Raw genomic sequence first — 12,132 nt, 5'->3', positions numbered from 1 at the left:
TGCAATAAGGACACACAAGCTTATTCTTAGATAACCTTGCCTTAACTAATTAAATCTGCAATCACCAATATTTCCAAATAAGATCAATTTCTGAGATATGGTTTTTTGTCTTTGTTGTTTATCCTCACCTGAGGATATTTTCCCACTGATTTTTAGAGAGAGTAGAAGGGAGAGATACACAGAGAGAGAAACATCAATGTGAGAGAGACACACATCAATTGATCAATTGGTTGCCTCCCACACGCACCCCGAACATGTCCTGGAATTAAACCTGCAAAGAAGGAATGTGTGCTTGACAGGAATCAAACCCAGGACTCTTCAGCCCACTGGCCGAGGCTCTATTCACTGAGCCAAACCTGCTAAGGGTGGGGAATGAGGGGGGATGTGAGGGTGCATTAGAAGAGGTCAATGGGGGGGGGGGGAAAGAGAACATATGTGGAACTTTCAATGATAATATATTTTAAAAATTAAAAAAGAAAGTGAAAAAATTCATTGCAGTTTTATGTTCATATATATTTAATTTTTAAGAAATGGTTTGTATTAAAATTGGAAAAAAATTCTGAGGTATGGGGAGATAGGACTTCAACATATCTTTGGGGAGGGACACAATTGGACATATAGCACCCATATCTATTTTTATTCTCATTTTTTACAACTATCATATGCCAACACCCATTAAATTTTTCAGACTGTCAATATTTTTAACTAAAAGCTATACAGTATTATTTTATAATCTTCTGGGACAATGATTATGGAAGAAAGCAGGTCATGACATAACTGGATGGCTATTCAAAGGGCAAGAAAATCATCTAGGCAATCTCATTTTATATATTTTAAATATATTTTTATTGATTTCAGAGAGGAAAAAAGAGAGAGAGAGAGAGAGAGAAACATCGATGAGAAAGAATCATTGATCAGTTGCCTCCTGCATGCCCCACACTGGGGATCTACCCTGCAACCAGGGCCTATGTCCTAACCAGGAATCGAACCATGACCTCCTGGTTCATACATCGACACTCAACCACTGAACCACGTCAGTCAGGCGGCAATCTCATTTTAATTGTGAAATGTTCTGTACTAAAAGAAAATCTAATCCATGAAGTTTACCTAAAATCACTAGAGTACTAAGCAAAATATTGCCTTTAGTCATATTTGAACGGGAAGCTAGTTCACTTTTAGCAGGTAGCTGGAAAGAAAATCTCAGCTATACAGAAGGGAGGTTGCAAATAAATGGCTAGTGAGTTGAGAGAGAAACCAAGGGTTTGACACCTTAGGATTTCAAATGAAGAGAGAAGTATGGTATTTCAAAAAAGAAGGGATGATCAAGTCAACCTAATAGCACTAAGAGGATGGTTAAAATGAGCACAGTTTAGCAAGATGAAAGTTGTTGTTGACCTTGGAAAGACAAGTGGTTTCAGTAAGGATATGATTTGATGGGAACAAGTTGATGACAGTATGTTTGGTTTGTACTTTTGATCCTAAAGGTTAGGAAAACATTGCGAATGCAGCAAAGAGGGAATAAATTATTAGAGATGATTCTTTGTGTAAACTCAAATGGATTGAGTTGAGTGTGCAGTGCAGGAGTTGGTAGAGGAATAATTCATCACAATGAAACAATTACTCCACTGTCAGTGACAATGAATATCAGAGCTTTCTGTAAGTTTTTGGTTCTTGGGCATTACTGGCAAAAATCACATAACCCACCTCTTACTGATTGTGGTATTGGCTCTTGCTGCTCTGATAAGTCAAGTAACAACAAGGAACACTAATCATATACTGTGCAGTCCACTAATCACATTCAAACTTCAATAAAACCCTTTGAATTGACTCCAATAGATGTAGAAAATGAAGCTTCAGAAAAATCAAGTATCTTTCAAGGCACAACTTAGCTGCTATGTTGCAGAGCTGTGAATCTGATTTTACATTTGAATCTTTTTTTTTCCTAGGGTAACCATAGAATTTGACATCTGATGCTGGGTACTTGGAAGGTGTAAAGCACAGGTGTAATGGTTTAACTGGGATTATAGATGTAAATTAAGTCTTTTTAGATCAAACAGTATATGATTACCTTTTCCCTCTACTTTTTGATATCTTTTAATATTCAATTCACTGCATTCCATTTAATTTTATTCTTTCATGGCTATTTTTAATGATAGTAATAATCTAAAGTTAATATTAAAGAAACCAATTAAGTTTGAAAGATTATAATAAAGACAGGAAAAATTAATATGCATAAAGGATTACTTTATTGAAATGACTGTTTAGGAAATAGTAATAATAAGTACAATTCCAGAAAATATTTGAATATATATTATTGATATGGTTATGGTATTTCCAACTCAAAACTGAAACTTTTGGTACATTTTTAATTAAAATATGGAAAAGAGAGGTTATGAGTCCAATTCAAATTAAGATAAATGTTATATAATACATAAAATAAAAAAGAAATACATTTTTTCATGTAGAATAATTTACACATTATTACTTTTTTTGATTGCATGATACAAAGATTAAAAAGATGCCACATTTCCAGTTGCAGTCAATTCTATGGAATAGAAAACAAACATACAAAGAATTAGTTATGTTTTATGATATAACCATACATCTCTCTCCATTTATAATTTTGGGATGACTAATTCACTAGAGGAACTTTATTACCAATGTACCATGTTGTGCCCTATCTTGCATATAAGTCTCCTAAGACCAAGTAGCATCTCACTTGGAATTTTTTTAGTGAACTATCTACTTTAACATAATAAGTAAAAAATTGGTATCTTAAGAATCTCAAAGTTATATTCTCTCCTCTTTGTAAACCTCAGACTGAGACTAAATAAGTTTATTTTGACCCACGAGTCTAAAGATATGTAAATTTTAAAATTGATTTAAAAATCATTAAATTTTAAGAAGCCTAAGATAGAAATGAGAATTCAAGTTGATCTTTTTAAAAGCTCATAAATATTTACATAAATGTAGGAGAAGCTGTTTTCAGTTTTCTCTAAAATTATGATAATCAAGCATAAGGACATAGGCACCAAATGTCATAACACAACTATCATTAATGAAATAAAAGATACACAACTCCAGGAAAGTGCATAATAGTCAACTATGTTGATGTTCCTGACACACTGATAATTAATAAATAATTTTGTATATTGATGGAGTCTGTTACAATCTTGATCTTATTCACAACAATGTAATGGAAGAATGTATTAACTATAAGAATAATCAATCTAATCTCCATCTCCCCAAACTTACCAAAAGTGAGATGCAAGTATTAACATTGAAATCCTCTTAAACCTTAAAAGAAAGAGAGAGAGAGAGAGAGAGAGATGAATATACAATTGAATTTTTTGCAAGAATACTTCTAAAAACTCAATGGTTGTGGTAGTGGATGAAAATGAAAGAGGGTAAGGGGGAATGAATGGTGATGAAAAATTAAATTAAATTAGATACAAAAATTAATGAATAAATAAAAATTTGGTGAGTAATAAAATGAGCATCTCAATAGTTTGCCCTCACATGTACAAATATCACAAACAGGATGTGCATTAAAGCATGTAGAGAATAGATGTACACAAGAAAATAATTAAACTCATTTCAACATTCAGATTCCCAAATTGAATTCTTAATTTGGTATGTTTTAATCCTCTTTACCTATGTTCTCTAGACATCAAATAAATCAGAATCTTTGAAATAATTTCTTCTAAATACTCAGTATCTTCTACATAGAAAATCAGAAGATTTATTTCTAAACCTTTGTGAGCAGACCTAGGCATTGGGATTTGGGGGAAAACAAGTTTTCTAGGTTATTTTATTTCATAACTAGTGTTGAGAATCCCTGATGTCAACTACATGCATTAGGAGGTCTATTTAATATTCATTTATTCTTTTGCTAGTGGTCCTGCACATGAATCCATGCACGACTAGCTCTTTAATGTTTGCCTCAGCTGGCCACCCCACCCACCGCCAATTGTAGCTCTCCGCTGCACAGAGCTTGCTGCCCCATCCTCCTGTAGCTCTCTGCCCTCCTGTAGCTCTCTGCCACACATAGCTCACTGCCCTGTCCTCCTGCTGTTCCGTTGTTACATGACGACATCCCAGACCAATTTGCAAATTACCCTATTATAAGTATAGATTCTGGATCTCACACTTCTTCTACAATCATATACACATCATGAATGAGAAAACAGAGTTAATAAAGTAGGACTTACTTGTTGTAAGTTGTAAGCTGGGGCAATAGGTTGCATCACAGGGTAGAATGCCTGGGTAGGGTCAACCAGAAGCTCTGGGTTCAGCACAAGGGCTTGGGCAGGCATCGCTCTCTGGGGGTAGGTCAGCACTTGCTGGGAAAGAGGCAGGACTTTGGACTGAGGAAGGGAGACCAGGGGCTGATCCAGGGGCTGAGTGGGAAGCATGGGAGTCTGAAGAAGAGGCTGTGGGATCTGGGGCATCCAGGGCTGGAGCAGAGGCAGAGGAAGCTGTGCCTTGAGATCAGTGAGGTTTGGGATCTGGCGCTGAAGAAATGGCACTACTGGAGATTTAGGCAATTGCATCACATTGCGCTTAGGAATGATGGTCTCCTTAGTATTGGGGACTTCCATCACTTCAGGCTGAAGGAGAGGCAGCACCATAGCAGGCTGAGCAAGAGGCAGGATGTTTTGTGGAAGGACAGGGTAAGGCATGGGCTCAGCATAAGGATAGAAAAGAGGCTGTGGCTGAACAAAGGGGTGGATTTTGTCCTGGCGTTCATCCTGGAAAAAAAGAAAAATCTCTAAGTCCATGATTCAGCTATAATTGTCATTCATGATGAGTTAACCTCCTCTCTATTGAGGAATCCTGAGTGAAAGAGAGAAGGGAAATCATTTACCTATGCTGGTTAAGAAACTATTTGGAGTCATGTGAAGATGAGTTAAATACTCATTGAATTATTTTTCATTAATCCACTTCCTTCATATGTGGACCCAGATCAAACTGAAATCAAATGTTTGGGAATTTCAAGCTTGTTTCTCCTTTCTGAGTTCCCTTTAATACTGTGGATGGCTGCAGAGTTTGGTACTTAGAAGGCATGAACTTCTCAACATGGTGTAAAAGTAAACCAAATTGTTTCACGTAATGGAAGTTAATTTTAAAAAGACTTAGAGGAATGTTTCCAAGATTTACTTCTATGTGTTTTAATGAAAAGTAAATCTTAACTTGTGGTTTAATTGAAGGAGTTACTCAACACCAGCTAACTTCTAGTACTAGTTTATTTAGTAGATAGTCATTATTGTAAGTCTTTAAAGAGGCATCATTTTGTAAATTCATTTTTATTTAGAAAAATATTTCTTGTATTACCAAACCCAAGTCATTGACAAAACATGAAGCTGAAATGTTATAAGTAGATATGTTACCACACATGTATTTCAATTAAATAATTATTTGTTGCCCTAGAAGACCTATGTTTTATAACTGTGTGATATTGTCGCACAATTGTGTACTCAGTTGTTCTGTATATCACTTCTCTCCTCTGTGTAATGCAGAGTCTTTTATGAATGTATTCATCAATGTTAATATAAAATACACAATTTTAAAGTAAATCTTTGTGTATTTAATGTGTGCCAGCTCATCAACCCTAAGGGGTTATTAATATTCTCAGTTTATAGTTGAAGAAATGGAAGTGCAGAGAAACGTGGGGTCAAGTTTAAATAGCTAATCAATTATCAGATTCAGATTTATGACATATTTTCTTACCATTTCTTTTGTCACCTATGTATCTTGATAATAAGGAAACCTATTTCTAACTTGAAAATGTATCTACTAGTGTTCATTATGGTAAACATAAATTGAGCAAATCAATGATTATTCTAAAGTATTTAGTCTATATTCTCCAAGTGGATTATGAGATTAAAAATACACTTATATCTTTAAAATATATTGATAATGTTATATTCCCCATGCTGGCAGTATTTTATTATAATTCTTTAGACTAAATATGCCCATCTTTTGTATGGATTATATTTTATAACAATTTTTTAAATATAATCATTATGAACAAATTACCTCTCTTTGTTGCTGTTTCTCATTTTCAAACTGTTCAGGTTTCTGCTAAAAAAAATAACATGAATAGAAATAGAATAATCTGTAAAAATTAAATGTAGAATATTTTGAAAATATGTACATTTAATTATGTCTCCCCACTTACGTGTGATATACAACTGAAATTCATACAAACACACACATCATAGTAAGGTGGTTACCAGAGAAGAGGGTTGGAGGGTAGTAAAGGATAATGGGCCTAGATATACGGTGATTGAAAATTATTGGACTTTGGGTGATGGGCACACAATGCTATAAACAGGTCATGTATCATAGGAACATATATTTGAAGTCTATATGATCTTATTAACCAAATAAATAAATAAATAAATAAATAGCTCTACCTTATAGATGTGGGTAATGGATTCCTTCAGAAAAATAAAAATAAAAGTAGGTTAAGTTTTCATGGAAAATTTTTATTTGCCAATTTGAATCAGAATATGAAGGCATTTAATAGGCTAATGTTGACACCTTACTGGATAATATAATGAAAAACACAGCATAATTACTGAAACTTATATGTTACACTGTTCTGCACAAGTCTGCTCTATAAACAAGACAAGTGAATGCAGTCAAGAAAGAAAAGTTAGTGAATATAGTACAATAAGAAGCATTTAATAGACACTAATTTTTCCTCACTAAGTTCCCTTCCTAAGACAACAAATGATCTCTAAGACGCCATCTGATTCTAAAGAATAAAATTCATTAATAAGAAATCATGACAACTATTAATACATTCTGTTCATTATTCTTAGTTCCTTTGTTATGTTTAGGCTTCAAATAAATTATAAGAAGTAAAATACTTTCCCTAAGGATCTGATAACCTTTATGAAGAGATAAAATAACCCAAGTACCATTTAGCAGGTGACAGACTTCCAAAAGTGGTGCAAGTGTAAATATCTACCTGACCTTCCCAGACAGACTGAAGAATAAAACTAAGTCTCACTGCTCTGATTTACTAAAGCGACTCCTGTAATGACAAAATATGTCCATTTGCATGTCTGCCCACCCCTTATATTGCAATTCTTTCCTATGGGCATCTGCTTTTCAATTTGTACCATAGCTCCTAGTCAATATCTAATCCACAGAAGGTGTTCAATGAATATCAAAACAGTGAATGGGGTCAGTGTGGAGAGAGCTCCAGTCATATAAAAGGAGTGTAGCATTCACTTAAAGAAGGGTTTGGGGCAAGTGACAAGGTTCAAGTTGCAGCTAGCATAAAAAGCATAGAGAATAAGGAATTCTGTAGACATTTATTTTGTCCTTAAACATATAATGGAAATTTACATCAGAATTTAGGTCTGAACTAGCTGCATTGACTTATGTGCCCTAAAGTAACACAATATAAAGAGTTTCTAGCATTTTACTGTCCAAATGGAAAATTCCCTCAAATGAACATTGTCTTACCTCACTGCTAGAAATGCTTTCTACAGTCTGTAAAGAAAAAATGCAAAATCAACAACTGGATCATCAAAGACTGTTACTTTTTTTGAATTTTTTTTTATTGATTTGAGAGCGAGAGAAACATTGATGTGGGAGAGAAACATGTATAAGTTGCCTCCCATCCACCATGACCAGGGATTGAACCCGGAACCTTGTGCTGCATGGGATGAGCCTCCAACCACTTCAAGCAAACCAGCCAGGGTAGAATGTTACTATGTATGGTTGGAAAAATTTTCTCTGAATAAAATATCTTACCTCACTGGATACACTGACTTCTTTCTTCTGTAAAGAGAAAAAAAAAACCACCACCATTTAGTTTTATAGCTGACTCATTTTTCCTTCTTTATGCAGAGCTATCTCCTTCACAAACTTAAGAAATAAAAAATGTTATATATCTCTTGAGATCCTTGAAAAATATTTGTGTTTTATGTCCTGAATATTTGATAATTATAATGGTATAATTTCATTTTACCTATTTTATTTTTCTATTTGTCTTTGGAAGGGAACAGAGTGAAAGAGAAAATTAGGGTCTATTAAATGTTGCTTGTTGTATTATGTTCACTAAAATAAATGAAGAAAAATTTTTGATGGGTAACAGAAAGGGAGTTATTTGAATTTGTATCAAACAATTTTCATTATGATTATGAATATTGCCTTTGCTCCACCCCCTGGATTTCTTTGAGTAGACACGGGTAGGATTTGGCCCAATGCCCCAGAGTAAGAGGTACATCAGTTTCATCACTGATATGTTTGTCTAGGTTGCACATGCATGCAATTGTATTTGTGCAATATTACTCTTTTTTTCTGGTTTTTCTGTGTGTTTCTTCTCCTTTTGCCTGATGTTTGTTTTTTTCTTTAGCAACTGGTTGCCCAGTGGTGTAGAAAGCATTTAAACCAGATTTATGGTCCTACAGGACTCTGTTGAAATAATCAGTCAATATAAATGATTTTCTTGGAAGTAAACAAAAAAATCAGTTGAAATTCAGCTTTCTATGTGCATTTAAAATGTTGCTGATGTTGTTCTCAACACGTGGGATCATATTTCACTACATGTTAATCATTTAGCCTTTTTTCTTACCTCCGATGCAAGTGCAAGGGCCACGAGGCAGGCAAGGATGAGGACCTTCATGGCTCTCAAGTCCTGAGAAAGGGAAAATGAGGAAATGGTAGTATAGTTGTCAATCTAACCTCTTATTTAGGTAGGATTATTTTTTTAAAGAAACCAAAACAATGTAAAAGTAAAATATCTGTGGTTTAGAAAAAATTACTAATGGAAGTTTTATCATACACCAAAGACAAAATCTACAATGGCAACGTGGTCTTACATATCAATTTTATAATTCAATCCCAGCCATTCAGGTTTTTTCAGCTATCAGCTGTAACCTACTTCACTCCTTTAAGTCTCGTTTAGAGTACAGTGTTGTTGTTTTTTAAAAGATAGAAGGAAGCTTTAAATGTTTATATAAAGCTTTATTAATTGCTTCATTTATTCAAAATAAGTAATATTTATTTCACATCCTTAAGTGCCCGATGCTGGTTAAGGTCTTGGTTTAAAGTAATGAACAAAATATTAAGGTCTCAGCCCTGGTGAGTCCTCATATCTGTCGGGAACAGACTGAGTAAAAAAAATGTATACATAGAAAATGTATACATAGAAAATGTGTACATAGAAGATCTTTTTTTGTTTTTACCTTTCCTAAACTAAACAGTTTTCATGAATATTTTGTTTAATCATATGTCCTTATTTCTAGCAAGACTGAGATCTTTGTTTGAGCATTTCATTATTTGTTCCACTTATCCAGATGTTTTCCTGGACTGAATAGTTTGTTTTTTTCTCCATGTGTACCCACTACACAGTCTTCATCCTCACACATCTGATGGTATCTCTTCTCCTTTGTGACATATAACTTTAGAGTTCATACACAATGTCTCCTCTTTTCACTCTGATCTCTTGATGTTTTACCAAAGGATCAGATTCAATTGCCCCATCCCTACTGCAGACCACTCCTTCTTGTAGCATAACATATACTATATGTTAACATTTTTGACCGAAATGTACTAAACGTTTGATCTTGTTCCATCTCTATAATTTCTTGTAAAACATAATGTTTGTGCTACCAATACACCCTGGGTGATATATAATTATTTTTATTAAATTTATTGGGGTGATACTTGTTAAGAATATTATTTATGTTTCAAGTGTACAATTCTAAAATATATCATCTGCATATTGCATTGTTTATTTACCAGCCAATGTCAAATCTCCTTCAAACACCATATAATATTTTTTATTCCCTTTACCCTTTATTTCTCTCCCATACTGCTTTCCCTGTGGTAACTACCATACAATTGTCTGTGCTTATGAGTTTTTGTTTATCCTGTTTGTTTTCTTTGACGCTTTCAGTCTTATATCCCACATATGAGTGAAATTACATGGTTCTTGAATTTTTCTGTGTGACTGATGTTACTTAGAATAATATTCTCAGGATCTATCCATATTCTCACAAATAGCATTATTAATTTTACTTTGCTAAAGACCTATGTAAGTTCCCAAATAAATTTTTATTTTCAAGTTTCAAAAAATATTATAGATGATTATGGTTAGGAAAGACCTTATTACATTTTTCAAATTTTATAATTAATATTTTATATACAATTTTTAAGACAGAATTTCATTATTGACTAATATATTCTAAGGTGCTCTTTCTTCCAAATCTCTTTCTTTTGTTTTTGTTTTCAAGTAATTTCTATGTCTTCCTGAATTTTCTTACAAAGTAAAATTTTATTTTTTTAACTGAATTCTATATTTCATGTGTCTATTTTAATATTTTGAAATATTGTAAATTGAATAATAAAATGAGATGTTGCATGTTGTAAACAAGTTTGATGAATACATTCACCTGAAAAATTATTCATAAGCATTCAAGTAGTGCATGTTCCCAAAGAGCTCCCATAATATCTTGACTCAAAATGCCACCTCTATAGCTACCTAGTGAATAAAGCTTTCCCTATAATTATTCCTATTTCTTTATAATAATTTAAATATATTTGTTTTATGACTGCAGTAATGCTTAATAAAATTTGCAACATTTAATTCAGAAAACATATCTTTTAAAGTTTTTTTCCAATTTTTTATTGATTGAATTGAGAGAAAGAGAGGTAGAGAGAAACATCAATTTGTTGTTCCATTAATTTATGCATGCATTGATTGATTATTGTATGTACCCTGACCAAAGATTGAACCCTCAACGTGGGAGTATCGTGACCCTACTCTAACCAACTGAGCCACCCAGCCAAGGTCAGTAAATAGATATTTTAATATAGCCTCTTAACTAGCCTTGTACTAAAATAATATTAATCACCATTACTGAATTTTCTTAAACTCATAAAGCTTATGTGGTCATTATAATTTTTACCAAATCTTTATAGGCACTTTTAGCTTTAACATAAATTTTGACAATAATGTCAGCACTATTTAAATACTTTTATTTCAAATACTATATTTTAAAAATTATTTTTTTCATATATTTTAAATAAAACAAAAAAGGGCATAAAACAAATTGACATCATATATTCTTACCTTTTCTCCAAAGTGGAGGCCAAGAAGTGAAGAAAGTGGTAAGTGAATGATGGTCTGCCTGTTTTCGTAGCTATTTATAGTGTATTTAATGGCATGTGATTTGGAAAAAAAATCAATAGTAAGTTTCAATTCCAAGAAATTGACATGATTAGAAAATAATTTCTGCCTAATATCTGTCCCCAGAAATGCCCAGGAGCAATTTAACAAGGGAGCAATTCACATCTGATAAAGGAAATCAGTCCAGGAAATGTAATTATCTAATAACTAAAGACAATCCTTAGAGGACAGTGACCTTCTGGCTCAGGGCCCAAGTTATTGAGGACACAATTAGGTCTTTAGCACTTGATGAGTCCTGAAGATCTCAACTCAGGGGACAAGGGGGCTGGGGGGGGAGGGGGTGTTATATAAGAACCAGAGATACTCAGAAGCTTTGCAACGGCCACATTATCATGCTACCGGGAGTAGTTGTTAGTGCTTTATGCCACAATGGAGAAAAATGACAAGATAACAAATCCATGGTGGTAGCTTCATCATGTAATTCAAATTGCTCAGCTCCCAGGGCCACTTGTTTTGTAAACAATAAATAATTTACGTAAAACCAATATCTTGTATACAAGAGGAATAAGCCTCTCTCTGTAACGGAACATCCAAGAAAGAGAATTTGAATGGCTTGTTGTATAGGCAAAAATGGTTGGTAAATGTCCTATAAAATGTAATAGATACTTATTTACCTGACAAATATTAGCTACTTCTCTTCAATCAAGCATAAGAACTATAATAGCTTTTTTTTTTTACTTAGTATCAACCCTATGCTAGGTATTGTTTCATTTACATACTTATCTTGTATGATGGTAACAAAAACATCATGAGATAGCTTTCCCATCCATATTATGGATGAAGAAATTAAAACACCAAAAGGTTAAGTAACTTGTAAAATCCATACTATTTGTTAATTTCTTTTTTCTTTTTTTAAATATTACTTTGTGTTTTTTAAATTTTATTTTATTGTTTAAAGTATTACAAATAGCAGTACA

At 33.3% G+C, this 12,132-nt stretch overlaps 1 protein-coding gene across 1 annotated transcript in view; it reads right to left on the bottom strand.

The window, feature by feature from the left end:
- LOC139007050 (beta-casein-like) overlaps nucleotides 1–8,647 on the bottom strand; it is a 36,958-nt gene extending 28,311 nt beyond the window's left edge. The window contains exons 1-5 of the mRNA XM_070410039.1: nucleotides 8,597–8,647; nucleotides 7,483–7,509; nucleotides 6,420–6,443; nucleotides 6,040–6,084; nucleotides 4,212–4,751 (exon numbers count right to left, since the gene is read on the bottom strand). Coding sequence (XP_070266140.1) covers nucleotides 4,212–4,751; nucleotides 6,040–6,084; nucleotides 6,420–6,443; nucleotides 7,483–7,509; nucleotides 8,597–8,647 — 687 coding nt within the window. The remainder of the gene's footprint in view (nucleotides 1–4,211; nucleotides 4,752–6,039; nucleotides 6,085–6,419; nucleotides 6,444–7,482; nucleotides 7,510–8,596) is intronic.
- Between the last annotated feature and the right edge of the window lie 3,485 nt (nucleotides 8,648–12,132).

Source organism: Myotis yumanensis, unplaced genomic scaffold, assembly GCF_028538775.1.
Source record: "Myotis yumanensis isolate MYYU_CA2020_CCGP unplaced genomic scaffold, mMyoYum1.0.hap1 SCAF_1, whole genome shotgun sequence".
Classification (NCBI taxonomy): Eukaryota; Metazoa; Chordata; class Mammalia; order Chiroptera; family Vespertilionidae; genus Myotis; species Myotis yumanensis.
This window is presented reverse-complemented; position numbering and strand designations above follow the sequence as displayed.